The sequence below is a fragment of the Drosophila miranda genome, chromosome XR (genome assembly GCF_003369915.1).
Source record: "Drosophila miranda strain MSH22 chromosome XR, D.miranda_PacBio2.1, whole genome shotgun sequence".
NCBI classification, from domain to species: domain Eukaryota; kingdom Metazoa; phylum Arthropoda; class Insecta; order Diptera; family Drosophilidae; genus Drosophila; species Drosophila miranda.
Window position 1 is genome coordinate 5,835,437 of NC_046674.1, and position 14,050 is coordinate 5,849,486.

Here is a 14,050-nt window from a genome sequence, read left to right on the forward strand (position 1 = left end):
GTGATCTGTGTGGCCAGATGTTCATGCTCTACGGTTACACTATTGTGTTTGTTTACAAATAAAAAGAGGTAAAAATTCAAATTTTGTGCGAAAGCAGGCTGAAGTGTACTACTTGACAGAGAACGCTCACTGGGAAAGCTCCGCAATATTAGTTAAATCCGTTATTGCGGAACAGAACTGCAATCAACATGTTTTTTTTCTACTGATATGTATCAATGGTGTTGTTGCCGTGAGGTTGCCATGTAAAATGTTTTGCATTTTTGTTGACTTTTCTCTACCAATCCAATAAGTTTTTAAAATTAGCCAATCTTGAAGAAAATGGGATGCAATTATGTTTACAGGTATGCACGTCCTAGCTAGCTAGTAATATCAAATCGAATTGATATTCGATGGTTTTCAATCCCTGACGGAGACCGATTAACCCATTGTACACCAAGGGTGTATTTTAATATTCCACCGAAAAAAATTAAAATTGAATAATTTTAGCGCAGTTGATCACAGGTGAAAGACATCGTGGTCTTTTTTAGTTCAGAGAAAAATAGGCATGGATCTACAAGAAGAATTTTCAATCAGTAATATTTGCCACCATTTACGTGAAGTCGTTGAACTGCTTAAATATAGGGGGCTTAAGTGGGCTAAGTTCGTTTCTTCATCGTCATATTTTCGATATATTTTGGCAGGGAGACGGTATATTTCGGTATATTTCTGAGGGTCACACTGTTATCGATAAGTCTATTGACATCCACTGTCAACTGTCAAAATTCTTTCTTTTCGTTGAATTTGCGACGGTAGGTGCGTTTTCGTGATAAATTTGTTATTTGCCGAGCCATCCATGCATATAATTACAAATGAACAATGAAAATGAGTGCCAAATATAGCACTGCAGTGTTTTGTGATATTATGCTGGATTTCCGAAATCGTTTTACTGATTGTCCATGTTTTGTTTACAGCCCGCACAACCAAGCAAAATGAAACTGAACAAGTTTGTGTCGTCGTCGCGCAGGAAGAACCGCAAGCGCCACTTCCAGGCCCCATCGCACATCCGCCGTCGTCTGATGTCCGCACCCCTGTCCAAGGAGCTGCGTCAGAAATACAATGTGCGCTCCATGCCCATTCGCCGCGACGACGAGGTTCAGGTGATCCGTGGCCACTTCAAGGGTAACCAGGTTGGCAAGGTCGTCCAGTCTTACCGCAAGAAGTTCGTCGTCTACATTGAGAAGATCCAGCGCGAGAACGCCAACGGCACCAACGTCTACGTGGGAATCCACCCCAGCAAGGTGCTGATTGTCAAGCTCAAGCTGGACAAGGACCGCAAGGCCATTCTGGATCGTCGCGGCAAGGGACGTCTGGCTGCTCTGGGCAAGGACAAGGGCAAGTACACCGAGGAGACGGCCGCTCAGCCCATGGAGACCGCGTAAATGCCGGAAGCAGTACCGACCACTTCTTAAACAATGGGACGTCACTGTATACAGTTTTTACCATAACGGATAAGTTTATAAAACGAAGCAAACAAATTCGCGAAAAAAACAATTTTGTGGAGTGAAAGGCCGCATTTCTTTAAAATAAAGAATAGTTGTTTTTTCTAATGGACAATCTTTGATTTTTGGATTTGCGTTTTTTTTTTTTGTGTTCTGCCTAGCTGGGGAGACTAATATGTTAGTTCTCGTTCATGATTTGGAGCCGTAAACAAGTGAAGAAATATTTATATAATTTTTGTTGTTTTTTTTTAAGTGTATTCCTTGCTGGTTGGCTTCGGAAGGGAGATTTTCATTTTCATTTTTGCTCTTCTCGGAACCATAGATTAGTAGTGCGTCTAGATTTATAATCAACTATTATTTGTTTAATTGTCTTTAAAAACAACTTTGTTCAGTAGAAGACTGCCCATCAGAAAGCGACTTCAACGACAATCATCTTCATCGGCCTGAAGATCTCAAGGTAAGATTTGGTCCAACACTAAAGGGACTTGCTGTTCGTCATATGCAGTTTATGGGGAAATAGGCCTCGAAGCTAGAGCAGATCGATTAGATGAAGCGCAAGGTGGAGAGCATCAAGAAGCCATCCAAGAAAAAGTAAAAAAAACAAAAGGAAGACAGAAACACCAAGAAGAAAAAGTCCAAGAGCAGCCATCATCCTCCACAGATAGCGATTTGGAAGACAACCACAGAAGCCATCACAAAGTCCAACAATCTAGGGAGCCCCAAAGAAGAAATGGTACCCATCGATCGAGGGAGCCGGAAGACGGCCTCCAACACCGACGGAATGACAGGAGTCAGCCCAGAGAACGGTCTAGAGATCGCTCCCGCTCCGACAGCGAGAAGAGACGTCGAGAGAGGGATCGCAGGGATCACTCCAGACGATAGGCATACAGTTCTTTATCTGCTTTGTATTTTTTCTATTCCCCCGCCAATAAAATCAGTTCTGTTTATCAGTTTTATTACTAATCCAAATACCCAAACCGCCACGAAGCCAAATGAACAGCTCAACTGGGACGAGCCATGCGGCACATATGACCCAAAAGAGTAGTACGGGGGATCTCGTTCCATGCGAAGAATGTTTTGCGATAGGCAAAGGGTTCGCCTGGATGAGCTTAAAAATTCCATACAGACTAGAAATTAAGGTAAGGCATTTCTTTTTATTCGAGGTACTTCGTTATCTCATATTTTAACTAATCCAAATGCCTGGGAGCAGGACGAAAATGCCTTCGATGGCGATTTGATTTTCTAAATCAAATATGTACATGCTTTTGAGATTAAATACATAAGAAAACAAAAACGACTCGCTTCATTTAGAAGAGCGTTTCGAACGCTGCTGATTGGGATTGTACGGCGTGTGACGACTTTCAGCCCGGGACTTGGACTTGCCCTGCCGCGAGTTATCGCCGCAACGACGACGTTCCTCCTCTTTAATGAATGCCTTGCGCTCGGACGGGAACATTCCGGTCGGTTCGCGTACTATATTTGCTTGAGCGCAATATACCTGCGGATTGTAGTCCTCCACCTCATCATCGTCCCAATTCTCGTCCGCTTCAATTTTCTCATGTCTTGTGTCAGCGTGCAGTACAGCCGGCTCGCAGGTTTGATATTGCACAATTATTTTGCGATCCACACAAGATTTGCAATGTTGCTGTGTGAGGAAAGTTTAGCAGTGGTTTTGTGTATGAGATTTCTGCGCAGATTACTCACATGAAACTCTGGCTCTGGTATGAGATGTGCATTGTTGAAGGGACACACAAGAAGTTCCACAGTGTCTTTGTGGATCTCACGACATTTTAAAATATGTTGCTGATATTTTTTGCGCAGCATCACATGCTCCTTGTTGTACGGGCAGGCAATCATATCTTTTTCGGCGAGACTTTGCATGATTTTGTTAGAAATTGCGTCTTGAGATCAAAATTATCAAAAATAATTCATAGGCTGGCGCTACTAGTGATGTAAAAACACATCGATGCATCGAGCATCGATGTTTTTTGCCGATGTTTACCGATGTTTTCCGGTGTTTGTGCTGGTACCGATGTTGAGCGATGCATCGATGTTTTGCAAAACATCGATCGTTTAATTTCAAATCATTGCGTATTTGTCTTCTGTAAGCAGCAACACAGCAATGCCAAAGTAAGTAAACATATTTGACTTAAAATGAATCAAATTTACTATAGATGGTATACATTTGCTTAAATATGAAACTGCGAACGCCGTTAACATCATTCGAAGGCAACCCGTTGTGTGTTTGGGAAGGTATGAGGAGTACTGTTCAGTCACAGACATATACCTTATTAATATTACAGAATATACAGTACAATCTCATACACAAATACTCATAAATACAATTGTCCATGTCAATTCATGTGAATGAATATGACGACACGAAAATTACATTAGCAACTAAGAATAGACAATTGCACTTGTAAACTCGAACCCAGCAAAAAGTATGAAGCAATAAACTATTTACTTTGTTGCTGCCAAGTACCTAAGTAAATGCACTGAAATGTAACCCCCGCACAGAGTAAGTGCACCCTATCTAAAAATACACTCACATGGAGCCTGTGCTTTCCTTCCCATACAATAAGAGTACCACTGCTAGCTATATAAGGAGATCCATTTGTTCAATAAAACTCAGTATCAGTAAACAGTACCACAACTGCCTGTCACTAATTTTCCCATCGCAATCATCAGAGGCTGTCGCCGTGTCTTCAGATCCTGATTTCGCGGTCATACATCGATGCATCGAAGAATAAATCCGATGTATCAATCCAACATCGATGTTTGATTTTGACAACATCGATGTTTTCATTCAAATTTACATCACTAGGCGCTACACGCAGATAAGTGCTGGAAAACGACAACAGGTTGCGTTTTATTCGAAATGAGCCGATCCGAAATAGTTTGAGGAAAAGTGTAAATGAAATATTACATTGCTGTAATTCTGTCATCAGACATAAAGGCCTGCATAGAAATTTTTTAATCTATTTTGATAAGAATATAAGTAGTATATTTTCAGCAATACACCGTTTAAGAACATACATCGCATGTACGCCTTTCCGAAATAGTTTGAGGAAAAGTGTAAATGAAATATTACATTGCTGTAATTCTGTTATCAGACATAAAGGACAGAGTCTGCAAGCAAACGGTTTAATCTATTTTTATAGGAATATAAGTAGTAAAATTGCCACATTACATCGTTTAAGAACATATGTACATCGCATGTACGCCCATCTCTTACGAACGCTGCGGAAATTGTACAACACCAGATCGTCTTTAATAAACAACACCGACGAAAATTATTTGTAAAATTTACGAAATAGAGATATTATTTAGGCATCCGTAAAGAAATAAACACAAAAGCATCATGGGCAAGGGTTTCAACAATTATATGTGCAAGAAATTCTTCCATCCCGCTTCCAGGGATAATCTGAAGAGGGTAAGTTCTCGGATAGGGCAAACGCCTAATGTTTCATTGAATGATTTCCTGAATTAATCTCTTGGCCCCAGGTGTGGATGGCGGAACAACAAGCCGACGCATACAAAAAGAAACAGGAGGAGCTGCGTAACCAGTATGAGAAGGAACAAAACCTACACGAGAACAAGGCCATGCTCAGCAAGGACAGCAAGGACAAGCTGAGCGTCAATTTCATGTACGAGCCGCCGCCTGGAGTACGCAAGGAGCGCGAAAAGGACGATGACGAGCCGGAGTACAAGTTCGAATGGCAGCGCAAATACAATGCTCCCCGAGAGTCCTACTGCAAGGGCGACACCGAGATCCGGGATCAGCCCTTCGGCATCCAGGTGCGCAACGTGCGCTGTCTCAAGTGCCACAAATGGGGGCACATCAACACGGACAAGGAGTGCAGCATGTACAGCATATCCATGAGCGAGGCACGCAAGCTGCATGCCGAATCGGAGGCCACTGACATCATGTCCAAGAACGTGCTCGAGGAACAGATGAAGGAAGATGGTCTGATGATGAAGCGCTCGGCGTTGGAGCTGCAGAGCATCAAGACCATCCAGAAACAGCACCAGTTGGTGCCCAGCGACGAGGAGGATGAGGACAATGCCAATAAACAGAATCCCGAGCTCATGTTCCTAAAGTCGCTGACCAAAAAGCAGAAGCTAAAGTTGCTCAAAAAGCTAGAGAAGATCGACCGGATGAAGCGCAAGGGGGAGAGCATCAAGAAGCCATCCAAGAAAAAGTCAAAAAAACCAAACGAAGACAGAGACACCAAGAAGAAAAAGTCCAAGAGCAGCCAAAAGGAGCGATCGGCCAGAAAAGAAAGGAAATCTGTAGACAGCGATGGCTCATCATCCTCCTCCGATGGCGAATCGGAAGATAACCATAGGAGCCATCACAAAGATCAACAATCTAGGGAGCCGCAAAGAAGAAATGGTACCCATCGCTCGAGGGAGTCTGAAGATGGCCTTCAACGCCGACGGAATGACAGGAGTCAGCGCAGAGAACGGTCTAGAGATCGCTCCCGCTCCGCCAGCTGGGAGAGACGTCGGGAGAGGGATCGCAGGGATCACTCCAGACGATAGGCCTACAGTTCTTCATATACTTTGTGTTTTTTCAATTCCCCCACCAATAAAATATCAGGGAGAATACCCGTCTTTGGTTAGTAGATGATTTAATGGTTCTCAACATAGGGAGAATTTCGGGTGCAATGAGTTTACAATTAGCTACGCTAAAGCATAATTTGCATCGCAGAAGAGTATAATATAAAGAGTTTATTAATTATTGGGCGATGCCTACATGCGAGCCAACTGAGCCGTGGTGGTGGAGCCGGCCGAGACGCATAGCTCGGCGCCGTGGTTGCTGCTGCCCTCGCGGGTAACGCTCTTCACGTGGATGTGGCTTTTGAGCATAGCCGCGCGCAGGACGAGCATGCGGGTGTGGCGCTGATACTTCTTGCCCAAGACCAGGGCGCGCTCGAAGGTACTATTGCGCTGATCGGCCTCCTTGGCGTAGAGGATCTTGTTGTGCGAGTCGATGCGGGCCTGAATCTGGCCATCTAGAATCAGCTGCATCACCTCGTTCTCCAGATCACCGACCGAGGAGTTGAAGGCCATTGCCATTTTGTGCATGTCGGCCGACATATAGGGACTGAAGTACTGGATCAAGGCGCGATTGCGAATTTTGGTGTAGAGCGTGCTCACATGCGGTGCTATGTACATGTCCACGAGAAGATTGTCGCGAATCTCATCGAGCAGCGTAAGGCACGAGGCGTATTTGCTCTCGTAGAACTTGAAAATAATGTCGCGCAACTGCGGCTCCAGCTCGAGGAACAGCTTGAACGATGTGGAGGCAATCACCAGGCGCTTCAGCTCCGGCCTGTCGAAGGTGGCCAGAGCGCAGAGCCCACCATAGACAGACACATTGTTGGTGGAGATCATTTCGGGGAACTCGCAATGGTCGAAGTTGGCGTTCAGGAAGTGCTTGGCAGCCACCTTGTATTTCTTCTGCTGTAGTTCGGCCAGGCCGGCGGCGCACTCGAGGCGTGTGTGGACCTGGGCGTTGGCCTCCTTGGATCCCTCGGCAAAGTCCGGAGTGCTCTCCGCCTTCGATATGTAGCTCATGACATGGACCCAGTTCTGCAGATAAATGGAGACCTTGATCACATTCAGACACATGTTCACCACATGCTTGCCGCTGGTGCAGTAGTCCCGGGCCCGGGAGTAGCACTTGAGGGCATTGGTCAGATCGCCGCAGCTCAGATAATGATCGGCCAAGTCGTCGTGGCCGCGCCGAATACTCTCCTTGATCGAGTTCGACTTGTAGTTCTTTAGGTCCGAATCAAGCTTCTCCAGCTTGAGGGCAGCCTTCTTCATCTTGGTGTCCACCCACACAGCGTCATAGGCAAACGAATCCTTCTCGCCAGCGGCCTGGCCTTGGGCCAAGGGTGGCAAAGCGATTGCAGCCGGCACGGCGGCAATGTCCGGCAGAGCAGCGGCTGGCACAGGAGCCAGATCCGCAGCCGGAGCTGGCGGTGCCGGGGCATTGCTAGCGTTCAGGTCGCTCAAACGTTTGTGCAGCAACTGGTAGAGATTAACGTTGTACGTAGTCTGTACATACGTGATGGCCATTTTCAGCGCCTCCACGGCTAGGACGGGGCAAACGTCGGCCACATACATCAGACGGTGGAGACGTACTATGCCATTGTATTGATTGGCATACACCTCCAGGTCGATGCTGGGGTTCTCAACCACAATCTGTTGCTCTTCGTTGTTCTCATTGTCCTCGTTCGGTGGGGCATCCACTTGCATTGGCTCGATGGCGTTCTTTTTGTTTGCAAAAAAAAATATTTCAACATCACTACAATTGTCCAAGAAAAGCTGTAATCTTCATCAATCTTACCTGCATCAATGGCGGCATAGGCAGCACAGGCATCTTGCAACGATTTTCTGTTCAAACTTAAGAAATTATACTTTCCACTTTTAATGCGACAATTTTTTTATAAAAATTGATTTGCACAAAAAAGGTTCTGCTGTCAGTCTATCGATACCGGTTACGTGCTAGAGATGAGTACAACTATCATCGATTTTGGATTTCACTTTGCACTACAAGCTTTTTCGATAAACAGTTGAGCCGAGATTGAAAAATAATATTTGGAACTTTCACTGTGCCAAATTGACTCAGAAATGAGTGGTTACTTATTTAAAATAACCGAATCGAACTGGAATTTAGTCACAGCGACTAAACTCTGACTCACCTCTAGCTAATGCCACGACCGTTTTCCAGCACTATTGGCCGACTGGAAAGAAGAAGACCACGCACTGAATTTCTTCTGTTTGTGAAAATTATAAATATTCGAAAACCAACCATATAGAAGTACAAATATGTCTAATATAACCGCAGCGGTAATTGCCAACCGCAATAAGAAACATTTTCTGGGCGTGCCAGCGCCCTTAGGTTATGTGGCCGGCGTGGGTCGTGGGTGAGTACCAGGCGCGAGTGGCGGATGAGATTCGTTTACTCAGCGAAATTTGATATTTTAACTATTTGTTTATAATTTGCAGTGCCACTGGCTTCACCACCCGATCGGATATTGGTCCGGCTCGCGATGCCAACGATGTGTCCGATGATCGGCATGCACCGCCAGCAACCAAACGTAAGAAAAAAGATGAAGAGGAGGAGGAGGATGAAGATCTGAACGACTCGAACTATGATGAGTTTAGTGGTTACAGCGGCTCCCTGTTCTCGAAGGACCCCTACGACAAGGACGACGAAGAGGCCGACGCCATCTACGATTCCGTAGAAAAGCGCATGGACGAGAAACGCAAAGAGTATCGCGACCGTCGACTGCGCGAGGACTTGGAGCGCTATCGCCAGGAAAGACCAAAGATTCAGCAGCAGTTTAGCGATCTGAAGCGCTCCCTGTCTGGCGTAACCTCCGAAGAATGGTCCACCATTCCCGAGGTGGGCGACAGTCGCAATCGGAAGCAGCGAAATGCCAGAGCCGAGAAGTTTACGCCGCTGCCGGACAGCGTTTTGTCCAGAAATTTAGGTGGCGAGTCATCCTCAACACTGGATCCATCCTCTGGCCTGGCGTCCATGGTGCCAGGCGTGGCCACACCGGGCATGCTAACGCCCACTGGGGATTTGGACTTGAGAAAGATTGGTCAGGCTCGTAATACGTTGATGAACGTGAAGCTATCACAGGTTTCAGACTCGGTGACGGGACAAACAGTGGTGGATCCGAAGGGTTACCTCACCGACTTGCAGAGCATGATTCCCACCTACGGCGGCGACATCAACGACATTAAGAAGGCTCGCCTCTTGCTCAAAAGTGTGAGAGAAACAAATCCCAATCACCCACCGGCCTGGATAGCCTCGGCTCGTCTCGAGGAGGTCACCGGAAAAGTGCAGATGGCTCGCAACCTGATAATGAGAGGCTGCGAAATAAATGCCCAGTCAGAAGATCTTTGGCTGGAAGCAGCACGCCTTCAGCCCCCGGACACAGCCAAGGCGGTGATAGCCCAGGCTGCGCGTCACATTCCCACATCCGTGCGCATTTGGATAAAGGCCGCTGATTTGGAAACCGAAACAAAGGCCAAGCGCCGAGTCTTCCGCAAGGCCCTGGAGCATATACCGAACTCTGTGCGTCTGTGGAAGGCGGCCGTCGAGCTGGAGAATCCCGACGATGCCCGTATTCTGCTCTCTCGTGCTGTGGAGTGCTGCAACACTAGCGTCGAGCTCTGGCTGGCCCTGGCCCGCCTCGAGACATACGAAAATGCCCGCAAGGTGCTGAACAAGGCTCGTGAAAATATTCCCACAGATCGACAAATTTGGACAACGGCTGCCAAGCTGGAGGAGGCCAATGGCAACATTCACATGGTGGAAAAGATCGTCGATCGTTCGCTGACCTCCCTCACAGCCAACGGAGTGGAGATCAATCGGGACCATTGGTTCCAGGAGGCCATCGAAGCAGAGAAATCGGGTGCCGTCAATTGTTGCCAGTGCATTGTGAAGGCTGTCATTGGCATTGGTGTGGAGGAAGAGGATCGTAAGCAGACCTGGATAGATGATGCGGAATTTGTGAGTATCCTGCAATAGTTCTGCAATATACCCAATCTGAATTGTATCCGAAACTCATGTTATTTATCTTTCAGTGCGCCAAGGAGAACGCGTTTGAGTGCGCGCGTGCTGTCTACGCCCATGCCCTGCAAATGTTCCCCTCGAAGAAGAGCATCTGGCTGCGTGCCGCCTACTTTGAGAAGAACCATGGCACACGCGAGTCGCTAGAGGCACTGCTGCAGCGTGCCGTCGCCCACTGTCCCAAGTCGGAGATTCTCTGGCTGATGGGGGCCAAATCAAAGTGGATGGCCGGGGATGTGCCGGCAGCGCGAGGTATTCTTTCGCTGGCTTTCCAGGCGAATCCCAATTCGGAGGATATTTGGTTGGCTGCCGTCAAACTGGAGTCGGAGAATGCGGAGTACGAGCGTGCGCGTCGTCTGCTGGCAAAGGCAAGAGGTTCGGCGCCCACGCCGAGAGTGATGATGAAATCGGCTCGGTTGGAGTGGGCCCTGGAGCGGTTCGACGAGGCGCTGCGTCTGCTCGAAGAGGCCGTCGAGGTTTTCCCCGATTTCCCTAAGCTGTGGATGATGAAGGGCCAGATCGAGGAGCAGCAGCGGCGCACAGATGATGCTGCCAACACCTACACACAGGGCCTGAAGAAGTGCCCCACATCGATTCCTCTGTGGGTACTCTCCGCCAATTTGGAGGAACGCAAAGGCGTGCTCACAAAAGCCCGATCCATCCTGGAGAGAGGTCGTCTGCGCAATCCCAAGGTCGCGGTGCTTTGGCTGGAGGCCATACGCGTCGAGCTGCGTGCGGGACTCAAGGAGATTGCCAGCACCATGATGGCCCGCGCCCTGCAGGAGTGCCCCAATGCCGGCGAGCTCTGGGCCGAGGCCATTTTCATGGAGACAAAGCCGCAGCGAAAAACAAAGTCCGTGGATGCTCTCAAAAAATGTGAGCACGATCCGCATGTTCTCCTGGCGGTCTCCAAACTGTTTTGGTCGGAGCACAAGTTCTCCAAATGCAGGGATTGGTTCAACCGAACGGTGAGTGTTTTGGAAAAGATTAAACAAAGAAAATCCAAGCTAATTGAAGACTTATTTCAGGTGAAAATAGATTCAGACTTGGGCGATGCCTGGGCATATTTCTATAAATTCGAATTGCTCCATGGGACAGAGCAGCAACAACAGGAGGTCCTCGATCGTTGTATTTCCGCCGAGCCCACGCACGGCGAGTCCTGGTGTCGTGTCAGCAAAAGTATCCAGAACTGGCAATTCAAAACGCCGGATGCGCTGCGTGCCGTGGTCAAGGAGCTGTCCATACCAACATAACTTTTATTTTTCATTTCATAAATAAATTTGTGTGTGCAGCCTAGAGCCGCATCTCTTTGTAACTCCCAATCATGCGGCATACGCGCTTAAAGTGCTTCAAGATGAACTCCCAGAGGAAGACGGCGAAGCTGGCCGCCGCTCCACAACCAAAGATGCCCAGGGCATAGCGGCACTCTGTGATGCCAATGGACACAAAGCCGCCCATGCCGCTCTCGCATTTCGGCTTCTGCGGTATCCACTTGCGATCCTCGCGGCTCATCAAGCTGACCTCCCGTTGCCAGCGTAATCTGTGTGGAAGGAATCGTATCAGAATCAAAGCACTGTCCAAGCACAGTCGATAACACTCAGCGCCACTCACTGCCTTCGCATAAGTTCCTTGTAGGGGAAGTTCTTCCTTGTGGGAATCGCCAACATCGGGAGCTGGAACGGCTCCAGCTCCATCAGGCCGCACTTCTCCGGCTCACTGAATGTATCGCTGACAATTTGATAGCCCGCCTGAAGCTCCACCTGATAGGCAAACAGACCCGTGCGCATCCTTTCCATCCCCAGGGTGGGTCGCATATAAACATGATCGCCCTTGGCGGCGATCTTCCTGTTGTATAGATTCTTTGTCACTGGGTCCGTGGACTCTGTGAAGTAGATCTTGTTATATTGAGTGTCCTGGACACCGATCTCCAACGGGGATTGGCCCAGATCAGCCAGCGATCTGATCGAATCCGAGGGACTCTGCAGCAGTGCCACAATGTTTGCGGAGAACGAGGTAAACAAAAAGAGAGCCGCCACAAAGGTGGTGAACACAATGATTCTTGCCGATCGATTGCGTACCTCCACATAGAACCCCTGCTGGCACATGGCCCCCCAGACAAAGTTCGCCGTGTCCATGTAGGCCATGTCGTGGGTGTGCGGCGAGAAGAGCAGCTCCAACACCAGCACTACTGTCGTAATGATCAGCAGACAAATTATGGACACCCAGACATCGTTCTCGAAGGGCATGGCAAAGATATTCGCCACTGCCGACAGTGGTGGCTGCCGGAACATGATACCAGCCCGCACTCTAAATGTCTCCGCCACAAAGTCGCAAAGGGCAATCCGATCCAGGCGCATAAAGATCGCCAGCTGGGCCAGGTCCAGTTCGTAGCGCTGAAAGCGACCCATGAGACCATCAAAGGAGCCATTCGCCTGTCGCCAGCCATAGTTGACGGTCTGATAGGTGTTGTAGCTGGAAAATAGATCGACCCTCGAATTAAAACGACCCGAAAATGGGTTCTAGAAAGAAGAAACCACCTGACATTCAATCGGTTGGCCAGCTCTAACATTAGACGATGATTGACTTTCGATATGGTGTCGATATGACGCAGTGACAGATCCTCAATGTTGGTGAACTGATCCGGAAAGGCAATCACAATGGCCGTGTTGAAGACAATCCCCTCCAGATCCTGCCTGTACGTGATGGCCGAACCAAAGTGCTGCAGGGCATGAATCATGTGCCCCGCACGACGTAGGTGCTGTCCCACCAACTTTTGCTTCGGGGGCTTCGACGCAGCGACTTTGTAAACGTCTATGAGGCTGGCTGAAAAGGAGCTCCCATCGTAGCTGTGGTGGAGCACCCTCAGCTCGCTGTCGGGGGGGATGAATATTTCGGGATCGTCCAGTAGGTCGATGTCCCTTAGATCTTCGGTGAGCAGCAGCCAGAATCGATTGGTCGTGAAGTAGCTATGCTCCGTGGCGGCCGACCACCGGAGTAGGTTCTGGGAACACGTGCTGCCAAACTCCAGGAGCAGGATGCCCAGCTTGTATTGCAGCTTGGGGAGCAGAAACGAAGTCTTCCAGTGAGTCGAGTTGTTGGCGTGGAAACTCTGCGGCGGTGGGGCCACGCTCAATTCGTCCAGGGCAACGACATGTCGAAGGTCCCGCAGCGAGTCCTCCGTACTGACCTGCACATAGAAGTTGTTGAGGTTGAAGTGGCGCCACAGCATCCGAAGGCGTGCATCAGCTGGAAGGGGCGAAAAAAGCAAGGACGCAGGAAGGACATAAATTTCCACGAAAAACACATTGCATGCAAGGAGGGGTTAATTCACCAATGTCCGTGTGACAAACGACCAGCATCAGACTGTGAACGCCATGGTGGCGATAGTAAGCGACTAGCATATCCGGCAACTGATTGCCCCATGGTGCAGTTCCCGGAGCCGCTCCCTCGCGGGGATATCTCGTACGGATGCCGCTGTCCGGCCAGCTGCCACTGACATTGACAACCGCCAGCAACAGCGGGAGAAGGAGGCGCCAGCGAATAAGTTGAACCTTCATCACTTCGAATATTAACGAGTTTCTGTTCCGCGTTTCGTGTCCTCTGCTTTTTGCATTTCCCTTACGGAATTTTTTCGCAGGTCACCAGCTGGCAAATGGCTTTTATAGCCAAAAGACATTCGACCGTAATTGCATTCAAGAATTGCATTAAAATTATGCATTGATTGCAGTTCACTACACTCGCATCGTGGAGTCGTCCTGCTGGCTGTCATCACGTTGGAGCCAGCAATCTTCTTGGCCAATTTCTGGACAAGTGCAATTGGTCATCGATGGCGTTTAATTGGTCCCGAGCAAGTGGCGCACAAATTGACGTTCGGCAAAGTGCGGACAAAGTCAATTACGTGTCAATTGCGAGCGGAGAAAGGAGAAAGCAGAACGGACAAGGTTGCCCCAGAAAGCGGATGAGCACT

General features: G+C 48.5%; 6 protein-coding genes across 7 annotated transcripts; 3 read left to right on the forward strand and 3 right to left on the reverse strand.

Annotated features, from left to right (window-relative positions):
- The first annotated feature begins 701 nt into the window (after window positions 1–701).
- LOC108153096 (60S ribosomal protein L26) lies at window positions 702–1,583 on the forward strand. 2 transcript variants are annotated; one of them, XM_017282878.2, is made up of 2 exons: window positions 702–792; window positions 951–1,582. In XM_017282878.2, exon 2 carries the CDS (start codon window positions 969–971, stop codon window positions 1,416–1,418), a length of 450 nt encoding a protein of 149 aa, XP_017138367.1. In that variant the 5' UTR covers window positions 702–792; window positions 951–968; the 3' UTR covers window positions 1,419–1,582. The 2 variants fall into 2 exon arrangements, with proteins under 2 accessions (XP_017138367.1, XP_017138368.1); XM_017282879.2 differs by having other exon boundaries at window positions 770–788; window positions 951–1,583.
- Window positions 1,584–2,612: 1,029 nt separating this feature from the next.
- Window positions 2,613–3,438, reverse strand: LOC108153095 (gametocyte-specific factor 1 homolog). Its single transcript, XM_017282876.2, has 2 exons — window positions 3,183–3,438; window positions 2,613–3,123 (listed from the first exon to the last, which is right to left on the reverse strand). The coding sequence occupies exons 1-2, from the start codon at window positions 3,357–3,359 to the stop codon at window positions 2,782–2,784; spliced, it is 519 nt and encodes a 172-aa protein (XP_017138365.1). The 5' UTR covers window positions 3,360–3,438; the 3' UTR covers window positions 2,613–2,781.
- A 1,117-nt stretch (window positions 3,439–4,555) lies between these two features.
- Window positions 4,556–6,109, forward strand: LOC108152058 (corepressor interacting with RBPJ 1). Its single transcript, XM_017281063.2, has 2 exons — window positions 4,556–4,914; window positions 4,986–6,109. Exons 1-2 carry the CDS (start codon window positions 4,843–4,845, stop codon window positions 6,024–6,026), a joined length of 1,113 nt encoding a protein of 370 aa, XP_017136552.1. The 5' UTR covers window positions 4,556–4,842; the 3' UTR covers window positions 6,027–6,109.
- On the reverse strand, window positions 6,099–8,015 carry LOC108152055 (COP9 signalosome complex subunit 1b). Its single transcript, XM_017281059.2, has 2 exons — window positions 7,843–8,015; window positions 6,099–7,766 (listed from the first exon to the last, which is right to left on the reverse strand). The coding sequence occupies exons 1-2, from the start codon at window positions 7,873–7,875 to the stop codon at window positions 6,237–6,239; spliced, it is 1,563 nt and encodes a 520-aa protein (XP_017136548.1). The 5' UTR covers window positions 7,876–8,015; the 3' UTR covers window positions 6,099–6,236.
- Window positions 8,016–8,090: 75 nt separating this feature from the next.
- On the forward strand, window positions 8,091–11,405 carry LOC108152054 (pre-mRNA-processing factor 6). Its single transcript, XM_017281058.2, has 4 exons — window positions 8,091–8,422; window positions 8,505–10,023; window positions 10,098–11,051; window positions 11,112–11,405. The coding sequence occupies exons 1-4, from the start codon at window positions 8,325–8,327 to the stop codon at window positions 11,334–11,336; spliced, it is 2,796 nt and encodes a 931-aa protein (XP_017136547.1). The 5' UTR covers window positions 8,091–8,324; the 3' UTR covers window positions 11,337–11,405.
- Window positions 11,371–13,666, reverse strand: LOC108165428. Its single transcript, XM_017301467.2, has 4 exons — window positions 13,415–13,666; window positions 12,621–13,329; window positions 11,695–12,555; window positions 11,371–11,623 (listed from the first exon to the last, which is right to left on the reverse strand). The coding sequence occupies exons 1-4, from the start codon at window positions 13,638–13,640 to the stop codon at window positions 11,377–11,379; spliced, it is 2,043 nt and encodes a 680-aa protein (XP_017156956.1). The 5' UTR covers window positions 13,641–13,666; the 3' UTR covers window positions 11,371–11,376.
- Between the last annotated feature and the right edge of the window lie 384 nt (window positions 13,667–14,050).

Excerpts from the sequence above, each read along its gene's own strand:
- LOC108165428 (XM_017301467.2), bottom strand. The coding sequence starts at position 13,640 with ATGAAGGTTCAACTTATTCGCTGGCGCCTCCTTCTCCCGCTGTTGCTG. Across the intron at positions 12,556-12,620 it reads GCCAACCGATTGAATGTCAG|CTACAACACCTATCAGACCG; the intron begins GTGGTTTCTTCT and ends TCTATTTTCCAG. Across the intron at positions 11,624-11,694 it reads AAGGAACTTATGCGAAGGCA|ATTACGCTGGCAACGGGAGG; the intron begins GTGAGTGGCGCT and ends CCTTCCACACAG.
- LOC108152054 (XM_017281058.2), top strand. The coding sequence starts at position 8,325 with ATGTCTAATATAACCGCAGCGGTAATTGCCAACCGCAATAAGAAACAT. Across the intron at positions 8,423-8,504 it reads GTGGCCGGCGTGGGTCGTGG|TGCCACTGGCTTCACCACCC; the intron begins GTGAGTACCAGG and ends TATAATTTGCAG. Across the intron at positions 11,052-11,111 it reads GGGATTGGTTCAACCGAACG|GTGAAAATAGATTCAGACTT; the intron begins GTGAGTGTTTTG and ends GACTTATTTCAG.
- LOC108152055 (XM_017281059.2), bottom strand. The coding sequence starts at position 7,875 with ATGCCTGTGCTGCCTATGCCGCCATTGATGCAG. Across the intron at positions 7,767-7,842 it reads CTATGCCGCCATTGATGCAG|AACGCCATCGAGCCAATGCA; the intron begins GTAAGATTGATG and ends GCAAACAAAAAG.
- LOC108153096 (XM_017282878.2), top strand. The coding sequence starts at position 969 with ATGAAACTGAACAAGTTTGTGTCGTCGTCGCGCAGGAAGAACCGCAAG.
- LOC108153095 (XM_017282876.2), bottom strand. The coding sequence starts at position 3,359 with ATGCAAAGTCTCGCCGAAAAAGATATGATTGCCTGCCCGTACAACAAG. Across the intron at positions 3,124-3,182 it reads TACCAGAGCCAGAGTTTCAT|CAACATTGCAAATCTTGTGT; the intron begins GTGAGTAATCTG and ends TTCCTCACACAG.
- LOC108152058 (XM_017281063.2), top strand. The coding sequence starts at position 4,843 with ATGGGCAAGGGTTTCAACAATTATATGTGCAAGAAATTCTTCCATCCC. Across the intron at positions 4,915-4,985 it reads CCAGGGATAATCTGAAGAGG|GTGTGGATGGCGGAACAACA; the intron begins GTAAGTTCTCGG and ends TCTTGGCCCCAG.